Genomic DNA, 17,349 nt, shown 5'->3' on the forward strand with positions numbered 1-17,349 from the left:
GTATCCAGGGCCCTCATGGCTCCAACACCTTGGATGCTGACTGGAAAGAGAACTGGACACACTCCACACCAGTGATGAAACTCTTCACAGGGCTCTCCAGAAGAAAGGCTCTAAGGATTGACACGAGTGTCTCTGTAGGGAAAACAGCAAGACCCACACTGCTCACGGTGATTATTCACACATCACCTAACATTTACATCTTGAAATTATCACTCAGATAAAAACTCTTGCAGACTCACAGTTGTTCAGACAATAGAGAGAATAGTGGGATGCCTTGAGACTCCTCAGCATTGGCTCTGAACCCTCTCTCCTCCCAAATGCTACAGCCTCTGGGTATCTGCTCTTATCTTCAAGCAAGCACAGGGAGGAGCAGGCCTTCTCCTCAAAGCACAGTCTGTGAGGCTCACACAGGTCCCCAGAGCCACCATGGCTGATCTCATGGATGCTACACCCCAGACCTGGCTGTGTGGGGCAACATGGTAGATGAGCCAGCTCAGGTCTGGAAACCAGACTGCCCAGCCATGAGGTTTTGTACACCATGGCCAGCCTTGCTTCTGACCTCAGGCAGGGAAGACTGCAAGGCCCTACAGCTCAGGAAAACACGAGTTCTGACCTGGGCTGCCCCCAGGAGCAGAATCCCCAGTGCAAGTCAAAGGGGGTGGTCTGTTTGCTGCGTGTGTGCTGTCCCATGAGCCCGCTCACACAGCTCCATCTGGTTTGGGAAAAAAAGCAGACAACATATCTCAGCCTCCAACCATTTCCAAGGAATTATCTTCATTTCTTCAGTCCAAATCAAAACAAAACATTACCAACAGACACTACTTGTAAGACAAAGCCGTACCTGAGCTGAGATTTGAGGACTCACACAGAGCTTCCAGCAGGTGTTCCCACAGGACAGCCCCAGGCAGGGCTTCTGGAGGCACCACCATGGTTAATGGCTACATCTCAGGAGAAGCAAGGGAGCTGTGGGGACAACTTGACTTTGGTTAAGTTTCAGAGAACTAAATCGATTCTTCAAATTTACATAGGTTAAAAATTGTAAATTTTAACAGTTATTCCTGGAGGGAGCAATTTGAAGAGGGAGAATAGTCTATCACTGCTTTCACATTTAACAAGTTTTGGGGTTGGGAGTGTTGGGACATCTGCTGGCACTAATTCCTGTGATTCAGCAGCTGTGGGCCATACTTTAAGTATACATCCTTATCTTCTTTTGTTATTGGTTTGGTTTTTTGGTCAGGACATATTTTAACTGGGGACAGATGAAAGAAAGAGAGGGCATGTTCACTTATTTATTTTCTGATAACCATAAAAAAAAAAAAAAAAAGAAGAATGATTAAACCAACAAACTTTCTTTAATAAATTAATAGCAGCATCACAAAACCCTGATGTGAATGACCCAAAGAAAGTTGGGTACGTGACAGTATTTAACCATTCACAGAAATGTTCTCCCCCACTGGCTGGGAGGAACGCAGGCGCTGTAAGGCAGTCCCCTTGGCTCTTCATCCAAACAAGAGATGGACATCAGAACAGGTCCAGCTGAGGTTGGCATATTTACAGTTCTGGTGCTGATTTTTTTTAAAAACACTTATAAAAATTCTGAAAATTCTCTGTTCAATTCTCGTTATTTACATCCAAATATAGCAGGTTCCCTTTTTGCCCATACAACAGAACTGGCAAGGGTGAGACATGAAGGCTCCTATGCGAAGACAATGCCTGTGTGCAAACTTACACTGAGCTCGAGGATGCTGTGGAAAATGAGCTATTCACACGACTGACAGACGTGCTAGAAGCTACTGTAATTCAACTTATTGCTAAATGCTTTCAAAATCTGGTCAGTTCTTGTATATATATGTGTGTATATATAAGTACAAACTCACATGGATATATACACACATATATATGCTTGGAAGAGATGTGCTATAAATTCACCCAAAGGGGAAATAAAATTTAAAATGCACTGTTATTTTTATTATCTCAAACTGTTATCACTGTTTGAGATAATAAAAACTGACTCAGGGTAAAGGGCAGTCACTGAAGGTGCAAGTTTTTGTTTCTGGCCAGTTGTTTCCCTATGGATTACCTGACCTTTTTGGAGAGGCAAGTGGGTTCCCAAGCATTCAAGCCCACGGTGGTATCTGCAGGCTGGCACACGGAGCAGCTCTGCTGCCTTCTGCAAGCAGTAAGCTGCACTCTGCACTGGGATATCTCATCTGCCTGCAGGTTAAAACTATGGATTTATCCCAGGAGGGGATGAGGGGGAAAAGAAGATAATCAACTTCAATGCATCTGTCTGGGATCAACCCAGCAGCAGATACAACCCATATGTTGTGTTTTAGTAGTGGCCTCAGCAAGGTTGTTGCTGCACACAGCAGTGCAACAGCACAACGTCACAACTGGCAGAATTTTCCAGTTCTTCTACAAGTTAATTTTAGTGGAATGAACAGAGCAAGCTTAGAGTACAAGCAATTCATGTAAATAAAATGCGATTTATCCATGCCTAGTGTAAGCTTCTCTGTTCTGACAATTATCTTAGCCAGAGGCTGTCAGTGATGCTAAATGCATCCATGTTAGATGGGCACTGCAGCATCTGTGTAGTAGTTAATGAAGATATAAAAACCTTATGGGTGATATCTGGTGTTAGACAATGCTCCACATAAGGAAATCTGTGTGAGAGGCATCACCCCAGAGGCACAGTGCCAGAAAGACACAGTGCCTTGGAGGGTTTGCATACACAGGAATGCAGAGGAAAAATAATTCAAATTATACATGGTGTCTATTAAAAGCAGATTACTTAAACTGCATTCAATCCCAATGTGGATGCTTTCATTAAATATGTAAGTAGTGTTAATATGATATACTATAATTTACTTTGGGAGTAAAATGGAATAAATCAAATTCAAAAGTTACTCCAGATTAACATTCCATGTAGACTAGCTCCAGGTGTGCTTCCTTCCTGCCCCTGGTCATTGTTTGCTTTAGAGCCATGACACCAGCAAATGATTGCAATCATGTGCCCTGTTCAGCCCTCCTGAGACAGGAACAGGGACCCCGGCTTACACCTCTCTCCAACATTCCCCAGGGAGGCACATCCTGCTCCTCACAGCTTGACCCTGGCCAGCACCACACACAGAGAACCTTCTGCTTTACGCCCAAAGCAGTGTCCTATCACCAGCAATGTGCTGAAAAATAAAAGCAAGTGCCAAACTAGCTAATGAATAACTAGATGGTGAGGAGGGAGAGAGGAGAGAGGAGAGAGGAGAGAGGAGAGAGGAGAGGAGAGGAGAGGAGAGGAGAGGAGAGGAGAGGAGAGGAGAGGAGAGGAGAGGAGAGGAGAGGAGAGGAGAGGAGAGGAGAGGAGAGGAGAGGAGAGGAGAGGAGAGGAGAGGAGAGGAGAGGAGAGGAGAGGAGAGGAGAGGAGAGGAGAGGAGAGGAGAGGAGAGGAGAGGAGAGGAGAGGAGAGGAGAGGAGAGGAGAGGAGAGGAGAGGAGAGGAGAGGAGAGGAGAGGAGAGGAGAGGAGAGGAGAGGAGAGGAGAGGAGAGGAGAGGAGAGGAGAGGAGAGGAGAGGAGAGGAGAGGAGAGGAGAGGAGAGGAGAGGAGAGGAGAGGAGAGGGAAGAGGAGAGGAGAGGGAAGAGGAGAGGAGAGGAGAGGGAAGAGGAGAGGAGAGGGAAGAGGAGAGGAGAGGGAAGAGGAGAGGAGAGGGAAGAGGAGAGGAGAGGGAAGAGGAGAGGAGAGGGAAGAGGAGAGGAGAGAGAAGAGGAGAGGAGAGGGAAGAGGAGAGGAGAGGGAAGAGGAGAGGAGAGGGAAGAGGAGAGGAGAGGGAAGAGGAGAGGAGAGGGAAGAGGAGAGGAGAGGAGAGGAGAGGAGAGGGAAGAGGAGAAAAGAGAAAAGAGAAAAGAGAAAAGAGAAAAGAGAAAAGAGAAAAGAGAAAAGAGAAAAGAGAAAAGAGAAAAGAGAAAAGAGAAAAGAGAAAAGAGAAAAGAGAAAAGAGAAAAGAGAAAAGAGAAAAGAGAAAAGAGAAAAGAGAAAAGAGAAAAGAGAAGAGATTTGGGCTCTTCCAAAGCCAGAGTGCTCTTCTTCAGGTAGGCCAAAGCCCCTGATCGTCCAGCAATCTGAGGGCAGTGCTGGCCACACTGAGCACAGCCTGCTCCATCCCAGAGCTGATGGTTATCTGCAAGACTAAAAGAGGGCTTTTAATGAATCTCAGGCTTTCCATTCATTGAATGTTTGAAATAGGTAACTGGGGATCACTCTGTTTCTCACAGCTCTTCTCCAAGTCTGAAAGTGATCCCAGCCAGGACTGCAAAACCACACCAGAACTGCATTCCCGACCTTCCTTAGGGGAGCCAGAGCCTCCTGAGGAACAGAAAGAAAACAGCAGGATTGGAGAGGGAGCCAGAGTCTAACAAAGGTGCCTTGAAGTGCAAGATTGACCCAGTATGGCAGAAGCCACTACACATAACAGGACATGTCTGGCCAGGTGCCTGCACAGCCACTACGCTGTTGTGACGTCTCTCTGCCAGGTTTCTGTAAAGTCTTTACACGGCACAAATAGGGGTGAGGATTTAAAGTATATATTTACTGTCAACTTGAAAAAGAAAGTTATACTGACCAAGTCTAATAGCATGTATTTGATATATAACTATTAACGTGCCATTCTGGACTCCAGCAAATTCCACCTGAGATAAATATTCAGCATTTTTGTTCATGCACTGGAAGAAGAAGTCAAACATTTTGTCCATGACATATGCAAAGTAACTAATAGTTCTGATCTAGTATTAACAGTAAATATAGAACCTTAAACTTCACTGCAGTATATTAATATATATTATTTTAAGTACTGGACTGGAAAGACAACTCTTTTTTCTCTTTAAAAAAAAAGAAAGCTTTGTTCAGAATGCAGTATTTACATTGTCCTTTGACCAACACTTACATTTTTACACAATATATTTTGGCTACAGATACACCGTAGCAAAGGTCTGTGAGAGTCACTTTTACACACAGCTCACTCTTTCACTTACAACATTACAGCTGTTTATGGAGAGCTCTGAAGTTCCTGGTTGCATCTCAAGGCCCTCCTCAGCCTCATCTAGTTCCATGCTATTGAATTCATTGCCATTTCGATAACTAGTTAAAGTCAGGTCTTTCCCATATAAAGCTGTTGAAGCAACATTCAGACACTGATTCTGCCGCAGTGCTGATTTTTTACTGGGCTTGTACTGGCAGCGGATGTAGTTGGAGAAAGCCCTGCGGTAGGTTTTGTTGAAGAGGGTGTACACCAGGGGATTCACCCCGGAGCACACGTACCCCACCCAAACAAACACGTCAAGGAGTTCACTCAAGAGGTCCTTGTCGCAGGCTTCCTTGCAAAGGACAGACATGACATTAGTGATGAAGAACGGGCACCACATGATGAGGAACAAAAAGAAGACGATGCCCAGGACCTTGGAGGCTCTTCGCTCGTTGTTGATGGACTGCATCGTTCCCTTCCGGAAAAGCACTGCCTCCTTATTCACAGGGGAGTTCAAGTGGGATGCCCCCTCGTGATTGTGAAGCATTGAAATGTTCTCTGTGTTGTTTTCCTTCTTGAGGCAGTTCACGCTGCTTCTCCTCTGCTTGGGCACCTCTCCACACATGAACACCGTGGCCTGTCTCTGCAGCACCTGGACAGTCAGGCAATATGTGATCACCATGATGATGAGAGGGATGAAGAAAGCCATGAAGGATCCAATGAGGACGAAGTTCTCGTCGTTAAGGACGCAGGTCCCATTTACAAACACCCTGGAGTCATCCTGCAAACCAATGACTGGAATAGGCATAGATATCCCTAGGAAAATGAAACCAAAAAGGAGACTGTTACCTGGACAGATGGGGCTCCAAAGAGGCAGCAGAGATGATGCAGGTCCTGCATGCATTCAGCCCACTGCCTAAAGCCGTTTGGAAGAGAAGTTACTGCTTCCAGCTGAAAGGGAAAACATTCAACACTCCTGGGAGCACAGCTCCAGGGCACGACAGCCTCCACCAGGAACAGCGGCAGCTTTACTGTGCTCAACAGCTGACTCAGTGAATGCAGCCTTGCTCCTGTTTTTCTAGCATTAACTGGAATTTTTGGGCGTAGAAAAGGCAGTCACCACTCTGCTGTGTTCCAGCTGACCACTCCGTACCTGCCAGTTTGGGAGGGCTTTGAAATCACTGACATAGGGTAGAAAGGAGCAAATTTTAAAGAGAAAAAATTTCAAAATATGAAAGAATTACAGCTATGAAGATTTAAAAGCACAATTCTTACAGTAATTAAAACAATCCTGATAGAAAAATGGCCCCTTTTGTCATGGTATCACAGACACATGGAAGCAAAGTTCTGGATCTCAGGGCCCTTCTGGGCAATCTCAGTGCAAACAGACTGTTCTCTGCAAGACGTCACTCACATATTTTTCACATGTACTGAGATCCAAACTTCATCCCTTGATCTGTGAAGCTCAGTCCCACATCAGGACAGACACAAAACCTTCCAAAAGCAACAACATATTTTGGAATACCACAACCTGTGTGTACAGGAGAACACGGAAAACACGTGGTGGGCCAGATCTAGTTAGAGCATCATGGGTTCATCTAGTCTTTGGCAAGTATCAGAAGTTTAGAGCCACAAACTTCAAAATGGGCACAAAATGGGGCAGCTGTAAGCACTATATCTTAGAAAATTCCGAAGCAAGAATTTGCATCCAGACCTGGTATTTAAAATAAGCTTAGAGAGATTTATCTTCATGATCAATCTTACAAATCCTTGATCTCATTTCTAACTCCACAATACTCAGTGGCATTCAGTTCCTCAACCTATCTGTTTGTCATCTGAATAAAGTGTTTGTTGCTCATTTAAATTTGCTGCCTGATAATTTCCTTTGACTCCCCTCAGTTCCTCTACTGTGAGAAATAGTGAATAATCACTATCTGGTCACCTTTTCCACCTTCCTAGAGATTCTACAGACCTGTTATCATCTTTCCCGTCTGACATCTCTTTTGGAGCTGAAGAATGCTACTCTATTCACTCTCCTCATGCCAAACTCATTCTATGCCTTTGATTATCTTTCTTCATTTCTTTTCAAGTTCCTTTCTCCCCTTTTAAAGAAACAAACAAACAAAAAAAAACAAACCCTGCACATCCAAGCAGTTAGAGAGCAACAGAATGAATTCTGTGCTCCCCTCTGGCAGCTGGCTGTCATGGAGCACCACTCCTCAGACACATCTGTGGCTGCCCATGCCCTCCTTGAGCCCTTCCACCCGAGAAATAACCAATACTGAGGCCACTGTTGTGCCTGGATTGCTTTTTTTGGAGTTGCTGTGAACACCACAGGTCATAGATCTAATCCTGTGGGACTCTGAACTTCTAAACAGGAAAAATAACATGCTAAAGAGATTAACCAGGGCATTTTTCCCACTCCAGCTAAGTGTTTTCCAGGATTCTGGAAAATTCATCTGCAATTTGTCATTACCAGAAAATTACCATTTGGCAGTAATCAAGTGACGGAATTTCTTCTGAAAATTAACGATTGTAAATGTCTTCTGTGATTGTAGCATGTGTTTTCCTAGCTCAAGTACTAGTTCCAGGGTTTGTTTTTCTTTCCCTCTACATGCCAATGCTCATCAGTTTGCCCTTGGCAAGGCAGCTGCCTCCTTTCTGATATGTTACCTGTTATCTTGCTTGTGTCAATTCCCTGCAACTGCAATAACCTTCATCCCATAAATCCATCATTAAAGACATCATCCTAATGCCTTGGCTCCATCAAACCACAGACATGTGGGAAATGGTGGAAGTTAGACTGAGCACTCTTTACATGAAGAAGAAATCTGAATTAAGTCAATGGCATTACAATGGGATTACATTTGAATGTATAATTTTATGCTTTAGTGCCCTCTGTAACACCTACCCTTTGAAAAAAACTCCAAAATGAATGAAGTTTGTGAAGTTATGAGCATCATTTAAGTTGGTGTTACTGCTTTAGCCAAGGGAAATGAGATGAGGTTTCGGGATATCGTCACACATAAACTGACATTTGTGTGACACACATAAAGTACATTTGGGAAGAATAACCTGGTTCTGGGATATGATGGATATACAAATCAAGAGCATTGATGGCAGCCTACAACTCTGCACGAGCATGAGATAGCTCAGCATTAATGTCAGAGAATGAGGGGGTAGCTGCTGTAATGGCAAAGTGTCCCTCACCTCTCACATAACAAAGTGAGATTTCAGACTGAGAATACACAGAAGAAAGAGAGCACTAAGTCTTTATTTGCACTTTCTTCCAGTCTGGGAAAATCCCATCATTAACAGCAGTAGGAAGAAAGATGCCCTCAGAGAAGCTGCCAACACACTTTGATTCAGCTGTCAGCTGGATTCAGCACTGCTGAAGGGGCGGCACTACCCTCATCTCAAATGCCTTCTCTCACCTCACACCTCTCCTTTGAAACTCATTCTTTAATATATGATTTATCACCAATCCACTGCAAAATTGAGTCTGAAAGGGAACTAATTCTGTACCTACCTTAACCAACAGGGACTAACTCACAGTGAGAGGTGTGGAAGGTCTCGGACACCTCAGAGAGGCTTTGTTCATGGGGGATTACTGCAAAATCACTGCTGTCACAATCCCAAATGCACTAATACCTGCTTGCAGACACAGCTCACAGCTGGCCCTTGTTTTAGCAGGGGTATCTTGATCACCCCTAAGCATTCCCAAGGCTCCTGGACACGGATGAACATGGATGCCTGCCTGACTCAAGTTCTGCTGTTTGAACAAGTACAGAGAAGGCATTCAGCTCCATTTGACTCCAGCAATCCACATGCAGTTTCAACTGCCCATAATTTAAGAACTGAGGTCAGTTGGTCAGAGAATACCAGACTCCCTACACCAGTGCAAGGAGAGTGAGTGTTAAATCAGGCAAGAGGCTCTGAAGCCAACTGCTGTCCACAACCTTTCTTCAGTGCAGCTCTCTGAGCCCCTGTGCAGAGCATTTCATGAGTTTCTCCCTAACACTCCTCATCAACAAACATCAGGCTGACTTAGTGAGCTGAAGTCTCCAGCCTCAGAGGCATTTTCCAGTTGTGTCAAACAACCCTTTCTAACTAAGGTGGCAGCGAATTCCCCAAAAGAGGCAGCATCACTCCAAAAACTTGCAAGGCTGAAGTGTTGCAAGCTTACTGCATACCACAGTGCTCTTCAGAGCAAATTTGGTCCTCTTGTTTGAAGTCTGAGCAGTGTCTGGGGCAGCTGGTTTTGCCCCAGCAAGAAGAGACAACCAGTCAGTAAGTCATGAACCAGGTCCCTGCTACACTCAACACTGGGAGCTCTGGGCACCCTTCTGCCAGGCAGCAGCTTGAGCAGGACATCCCTTCACACCACAGCAGAGAAGGTGAATGTGATTTTTTTTTCTCCTTTACTCTCCTTTGGCTTCTGTTTGACAGAGCAGCAGGAAGTCACACAGAGAGTGATCCTCTGGATCACAAATCCAATTACAAGTGTTGTCCTAACTGCTGCTTGTCAGCTTTAAAGATGTCCTTAAGCCAGTGGAAATGTTCACCAAATGGGGCTGAGGATACAGAGTAACAGATGCTCTTCACAGATTCTAAATTAAAAAAAACAAAACCCAAATGACTGCATATACAGATTTACAAAATATTTACTAGAGAAAAAGCTGGCTAAAAAGTCCAAATTGACATTCACAAATATTTAGACTTAAATGTAAAACAATATAGTTTTCGTGTTTAATACCTTGTTTTCTTCAGTGAAAGCCCATGAGACTGATAGAGATTACAGAGATTACTGAATATCTGTGTCTTTGAGGGTTAATTCCACTAAAAAAAGGGAGTAATTTCCACTCTTATACGAGAAAATATTTGCTCCAAGGACAACCACCTAACTCAAGAAAACAGAGGCATGCATATGGGTTTACTCTGTTTTTCCATGTGTGGAATTCTCAGGGCTGAATACAAAAAGGGTCACATTTGCTGCAGGTACATGAGCTTGGGAAGGCCAGGGTCCACCTCTCCTGGTGTCAGCACTGAATTCAAAGTCTGCTGTGTCCATGGCAAGAGCTCTGCTGAGGCAGGTGGCTTTGGACTCCACTGTCACCCTCCTGACATTTACAGACAATTGAAAAGGAAAAAGCAAAGAGAAAGCTGTGTGCCAACCAAGACTGTGGCTGCCACAAATGCAACACTGTAAAAATGAGAACACTGCGGAACACTGCGTGTTCAAATCCATATCTTTAACCTCATATTTAAAGAAATATAAGCAAAAATAAACCTCACATTTAAACTAAAACAGATCTGTTTGGTTTCTTAGCTGAAATTTCTCACAAAGTGCCTGCACATTTCTCTAACTCAGACAGCAAGAAGCAAACCCCAACAGCCAGCAGCCCCCTGACTTGCAGTGTGCAAGAAAAGGCACTAGGTTCAGAAACCAAAGCTCTTCTGAAGAAAATTGAAGAATGTTGGCTTCTGAAGTGTTCAAAATCACTAAAATTCCATATTGCCCCCATATTTCAGCAGACTACCTGCAGTGCCTTTCCTGTACTGATATTGTAATAATGTCCCTTCAGGGCTGGATTAGGTCTAGTTTTATCTAACCATTCCAATAAAATAACTGTGCCAGCCTTGTATTGGTTTAAAGTTGAAGCTAAAAGGGGGATGAAATTTGAAGGGTCCCCCTGCCCACAACAAGCACAACTGCAAACAGATGAAAGTCATTACTGACTGCCTGAATGAGCTGCTGGCCTTTACTCAAACCTTGGGAGAACACTGAGCAACCTGAGCCCAGATGGAAAACCACCAAACAACAGTATAAGACAGAAGAAATAAATTATTTTCCCACCTGCCTTTCTATTTTGCTAAATTACTTCTTTTGGTGTGCATTTGAAGGAGGGTGATGGGGCTCCTGCTCACACAGCTGCTGCTACCAGGGCTGGGCTTCCCCAGGCAATCAAACAGTGATGGTTGGACTGATGCTCAGTAGCAGAACCTCAGACACAAGATATCAGCACCTCCCTTGCTTGTGGGAACAGATCTGGTGGGATGGTCAGTCTATTTCTGTGCAAAATTCTTCACAGACTGTCACCACCTGCTGCTGTCCCAGGCAAAACCTTTCACTGACATCTAATGAAAACATCCAACCAATCCAAGCACCCTGAAATCACCTGAAATCCCAAGGTAGTTTCCTTGCTACAAATTCAGCTTGTTATCAGTTAATATGGTCTTCCTCACCTTGATAATTCTTGCTACTGCGCTAGGGAGATCAATGACACTCTTGGGAATCATGGTAGAAACAATAAAAATGTCTTTAGACAAAACAACTTCATAGATGGCTCAAACAAGGGGGAAACAGGCAGATGACACCTTAGTGTTTTGCTGTAGGTCATAAAGCAAGTGTTTCTGTCTTACCCATGACCAGAAGGCAGGTCTGAGAAAGTTTTATGAGCAGAAGCCAGCTCTACTGCTCCATCAGAGCAAAGTTAATGCCAACTCAGCCCAGCTTGCAATGCTAATGCCACCTCTGCATTCTGGTGAGGCAAACAAAAGTAGTCAGGACCACCACCACAGCACCTCTGCCTACAGGCCAGTCAGGTATGACCCCCATGCTCACAAGAGGAGAATTTTAGTCAAATATACACTGTCAGACATTCAGTGTCAAATATAAAAAGGCAAAATAGTGTTTAAAATACATTAATACAAATTTCTCCCAAATCTGGAGAGATATTAAGCTCCCTTAGGCTTTACTGGTATGCAACCATTTTTCTCAGCAATATATGTTGTTACTGTCCTTCTATCAAAGCAGTGCTTGTAGTCAGGAATCTGTATATTTTTCCTGGACAGGAGGGTGCCTGTCTAACTTTTGCTTCACCAGTAACAGTTGTCTTAGTACTGCTTCTTCATCTCCAAGTGATGAGCCACAGAGCCAGCCTGCTTGGTGGGAAAGGTTTGAGAAAAATCCCAGCAGTACATTTTGACCTTGCACGTGCTGTCTTCTTCATTAGCAGTGTTTTTGCCCTTTTTTTCCATGAAATATGTCCAAAGGCTTGTGTGCTAACCTGAAGCATGCCAAGAAATTCCTGGGGTTTTGGTCTTATCGCAAAGCATGATCTCTCAGGAGCAACTACAGCCCAGCACAGAGCTAAGGGTGCCAGGAGCAAACACATCCCACCAGCACATGAGTCATGGAAATGCCTTGCTGAGGAAGTCCCTGATCCCATAGACACACTGATGGGCAGAAATGCAAACCAGAACCCTAAATGTGCTCTGAAACTGTGACCTGAGAGAGGCTATGAGAGCTATTCCAGGCCTCCTTTATCTCCATGCACAACCTGCCCTCAGCATATCCCCCTGCCCTAGGAGCCCACAATTCCTTTTATATCAGTGGTGCCACTCCAGGCACATTCCTCAGACTGAGGATTATCTCCAGTGGGAGAGGGGAAGGCTTAGCTGGTACCTGGAGGCTCTTGAAGGACATCATTAGAACAGCTTGCAAGCATGAGGCTGCTCAGCCCCTGTGAGAGACAAATACTCAGGGCAGAAACAAAAAGCTGTTAGATGTAAGTTCAGTTAATCTGAGATGAGTGTTTGCTGATCCTTGAAGCACAGATTTATACCTTTCATACTCTTTCATACTTCTATGAATAGATCTCCTCAGTAAAACAATGCAGTACTATGAAAGTTAAATGGGGATTTAAATTTCATTTTCAAACCTGAATGGTTTATCGTATACACGAACCTCAGGTACGTACCTGAAATCGAAATCATAATATCATTAGTGAGTCAGAGAAAGAATGAAAATGTTTTCAAACACACATACACACAATTTGTGGAATCTGCCTATGGCACTGACACACAGCAAAATTTAAAGGATGGCCTTATCTCAGTCACTTACAAACTAAATTGAATTTACACTGCTTCTGAGGATGTAAAACTGTGAGCTGGAAAATTGGTAGCATGTGTAATTTCAGCACTCTATAGCAAATGACCAAACCTTGAACATTCTGGGAAGCAGTGGAAAAGTCCTTCCAGGCACATATTTGTGTCACAAGGAACTTCAGAATGAAAACGTTTCAGCTATTTTCATATCAGAAGCGATGTGTGTGTACTTCCACATCAATGAAGTGCTTTCATTCAGATTTTCAAAGGGATGTTTTGTTTATTTTAATATTACCTTTTCTCCTGTATGACAAAGTGTGCACCCAGGGTTTGACTGGTTCCTCATCACTGCTGCTGAGCACTGCATGGAGACCTCCACTTGTTGCCAGAGTGGCCCAAGGCCACCTTCCTCAGAGCAGGGTAGAGGGAGTCTGCTGAGATGGTCAAGTCCACATGTTGGTTGTGAAAACTGATACTACACGAAATCTGAAATCTTGAAACAATACCAAGATTCTGCCAGCAGGCTCACACCTAAATTTGATTTTAATTTTCAATTCTGGGGATATTTCTGTTGCCTGCATTTCTATTTCCAGCTTCAGCACAGTTCTATCTAGCACAAAACTCATTTTTACAAGCCCAGCCCTTCACAGCAGCCACTTCTTCTCTAACTGAAGACAAAAGTCTTGCTCAAGTTACGTTTGCTAAAGCACAGAACAAGTGGCTGTGATGTACTTTAACCTGGAACAAAGAGGACTTTGGAAAAGATCCATTCAAAATGAAATTGTCAAGAGACAGGAGGACTCTGTTATGCTCCCCTACTTTAAAACCTAATCATATGTTTAGGCTTGTGCAACTTGACAAATCTGTAGCTCAATGAGCAAAGAACCTCTTTTATATTTTGTTGTCGGCATTAACTTTTCAGAAAAAATTGTATGCAAAAGCCACTGAATTAAGATAAATTACATGCTTTTTACTTCTTATTTTGAACTCTGATTCAGAAACTGAACTCAGGATTCTTTGCATGGAATGCATTTAAAAGTCTCTTCATCTGAAGCAGGATTTAGGAAGTGCAAACTGACCAGCCTGCACTTGAGTGCTGCTTTGAATTTGATACCTAATCACAAACAGAAGTGCACAAACTCCTTCATGATACTGAACACCAGAGTGAGGATGGATTCACTTAACCTATTTCATCCTCTTGAAATTAGCACAGGATTTCACCAGGCCTTTCCAAGTGACAGGTAGTTAAGAGCCAGAAAACAGCAACAACACACTTTGAGTGAGTTCTCTCTCATTCCATGCTCGGTTTATTCCCGTGTCTGCCACATTTCTAAATTCATTTATGACCTACAAATAATTGTGCTAAAATAAGCTAGATACATACCAAGAGTGCTTTTCTCTCTCCATTTAGTGCAACCTTCTGGAGAAAGCCCAAGTAAATGGGTATGCCCTATCATATGCACTGGGGAGCGTGGAAATCCAACAGCATTTCAGTGCCCTGAAAAACTCTATGGGGAGTACTGATTCTGCCTGTATCTTCAAAAAAAAAGGGATGCAAGTAAAGACTCTCCTGGGCCAGCTGTATCAGCATCAGAGGGAATGAACAGAACACAAACAAAGCCCAGCTGTGCTGTACACCCTCCCAGCTATGATCCTGACACAGGAGGGCACACAGGTACAGCTGCACCTCGTGTCCCTTCCAGCCTGGGAGGGGAAGTGCTGCCCAGAACAGTCCCCCAAAGCTCCATGCACTGCAGACATTCCACAGAGCAACTGCTCACAGCTCCTTCCTAAAGACTTTAGGATGCTGGGGAACAGCTGCAACATCCATTGCCTTATGGAGGGCTGACAAACCATTGCCTTGTGCAAAATAAAAGTGCCTTTCCATCTCCTTTCCAAGCTATGTCTTTTAAGCTTCATTATTTCACCTATTTCATATCCTATCATAAACACAGAGTGGTCAAACATCTCCTGAGAAAGCTGGGTAGGGGTGAGGTGTTGGTTTGCACTGTCCAGCAGCACAAAGTCACCTCACCTGTTCTGGCTCAGGTACCTTTGTCCTTGGGGCACAGCAGAGGTCACAATGTGCCTATTTTCCATTGTCATGAGCCCAATCCCCACCAAGTAGCTCCACGAAGAGAAAGGCCTGTGTCCTAACATCTGTTTGGTCAGGAACCAGATTTTCTCACCAGTCTGCTGAATCAGTGAACCGTGCATGAAGTACTTACTTTATCCCTTGGACCCAGAGTCCAAACCACAGCTTGATCCTCAAGGCACTAGTGCAGGCAGCCACTTTCAGCACTAGCCAAAGTTTCTAAGGATCTGTCTGCAACATCTAAGGCAGCACAGGCAGAAATCTGCAAGTTATCTCCAAAAATGGAAGCAGAACAGTCTTATTGCCCAAGTTTTGAAATGTGATTTTTACATCTCTGCTGGGGGAGTGTCTATCAGTTTCTCCCTCTGCTTTACAGTGCAATGTGGAGCACAAATTCTGTGCTGATTCTGAGGTGCCTGTGCAAATGGAGCCCACGTGGACTTGTTCTCATGTGACTGCTTATGTACTGAATTCAGCAGCTCTCTTTCCCGTGCCAAATAGAGGGCACAGAGAATTTAAAATAATAATAATAATTTTTAAAAATCTTAAATGAATTGATTAAACCCGACACAATTTCACCGTGGATTATATTACCTGGGGGAAATGTAGCAGGCCTGTGACACATGAAAAAAAAAATGTTTCTAATAGATATTTTTGTTATATCTGTGAGGAGACAAGGTATAGTTCCCCTAATTTTTTTTTCATAGCCTTTTTCCAAGGCAAGCTTCTTCAAAATCAGTCCCTGTAGCACCCAGACATCCAGAATCATATTCCACTTCTAAAGCAGGCAAAAACTCAAGCGAAATTCAAATAACTGGAAAATGCTTTTCCTTGCAGTACAGCACTGAAAGCAAAACTGCTTTATAAAATAGAAATTAAATGTTAAGTCTCTGTAAGACTGCATTTTAATCAAGCATGAAAGGCAATACAGCAGATGGAAGTGGTCATACAATTCTGCCCTTGCCTCAAATGTCTCTTTTCTAAAGCACATTGAACGAGTTCCACAAAAAAAACCCTGTTTTTCTTCACATAATTCTCAGTATTACAGAGTCATCTTGCTATCATTTTGTGCTTTCTTCCTTATTTTACTGCTGCTTTATTTACTGTGTTTTATCAAAGCAATACAAACGTGTCTTCTGTTATGCCTCCTCCTCATTCACTAACACTTCTAAACTTGCTAGCTCAGTACTAGCAGCAATCCAGCTGTGGCAGAGAGCAGTGCAGGCCATAAAGCCTGTGCAGGAGCAGTAAATACCTCACTTAATGCTGCCTTCAACTCTGTGCTGGTCCACTTAAACCATTAGCAGGACTTGAGAGGGTTTAACTGCAGCCACCGCAGCGCAGCCGTGTGCTTTGTGCTGGCCGGGTTCTCCTGCCCGAGCCTTTGCTAATGCCGTTTCCTGCTTTGTTTACACAGCAGTTTTAGGGCACTATTTGTCTGTGTTACTGCTGTTATTGGTGTATTGATACGGACACAGCAGCAGTGCTTCAGCGTGGAGAGTGGTGATGCTCTGAAAAATGACTGCTCACTCTGGTCTCCGACCAGCTGCAAGGAAAGGCTTCCATTTCCCAGTAATCAGTTATTCCACTCCGACATGCAGGCCAGCTAAATTAATTTGAGTATCCTCTTAAAAAAGAAAAAAAACCCTACATGGAAATTGGAGTAACACTATTATTCATTCAGACACAGTCAAGAGCGTGAGCCACGTTGCTTACCTATGGATATGGTCCAAACTGCAGCAATTTTCATAATGGCCTTGGTGCGGGAATTGAAGCGGCTGTGCTCAATGGGATTGCGAATTGCTACGTACCGATCAAGAGAGATGGCACAGAGGTGCATAATAGATGCAGTTGAAAAGAGCACATCTAGGGAAATCCATATAGGGCACAACTGTTTAGGCAAAGGCCAAGCATAATCTGAAACATAGAGAGAAAAGAAATGAAAGGAAAAAAAGGAAAGGAAATAATTTGGGAAGCTAGGCCGTCATTTCTGAGAAACCATTGGGGTATTTTAGCTCTGTGACACCAGTAAGGGGCATGTGCGTGAGGAGTGGACAAGAAATCTCTCATGGGACTTCTCTGCAGGCAGTTCCTGGCTCTGGACACTCCGTAAGCCCATAGCCAGTTCCCACACATCTGGTTTCTGTGACCAGTGGCTAAAGGGCAGTGACCACTTTAGCTCTGTTCCCCACTCTTAACCTTTCTTCCATATCTTTACAAAATCAAATATTGCATTCCTTTATAACTTGTTCATCACATTGTTTTCACAGATTGCAAAGCACTTTGTGGCATTAACTTCAGTCAGATCCTTTCTAAAACCCCCTTGATATGTCTGTCTTGGTTTCTGTCTGCTG

General features: G+C 43.8%; 1 protein-coding gene across 7 annotated transcripts in view; it reads right to left on the reverse strand.

The window, feature by feature from the left end:
- Positions 1–3,982: 3,982 nt before the first annotated feature.
- HTR2C (5-hydroxytryptamine receptor 2C) overlaps positions 3,983–17,349 on the reverse strand; it is a 152,539-nt gene continuing 139,172 nt past the window's right edge. For 6 of the 7 annotated variants that reach the window (XM_069015489.1, XM_069015487.1, XM_069015490.1 and 3 more), the window contains 2 exons: positions 16,712–16,912; positions 3,983–5,826 (listed from right to left, as the gene is read on the reverse strand). In XM_069015489.1, the coding sequence (XP_068871590.1) occupies positions 4,994–5,826; positions 16,712–16,912 (1,034 nt within the window). In that variant the 3' untranslated portion in view covers positions 3,983–4,993. The remainder of the gene's footprint in view (positions 5,827–16,711; positions 16,913–17,349) is intronic. The other variant, XM_069015494.1, reaches the window with a different exon arrangement.

This window comes from Aphelocoma coerulescens, chromosome 4A (assembly GCF_041296385.1).
Source record: "Aphelocoma coerulescens isolate FSJ_1873_10779 chromosome 4A, UR_Acoe_1.0, whole genome shotgun sequence".
Classification (NCBI taxonomy): Eukaryota; Metazoa; Chordata; class Aves; order Passeriformes; family Corvidae; genus Aphelocoma; species Aphelocoma coerulescens.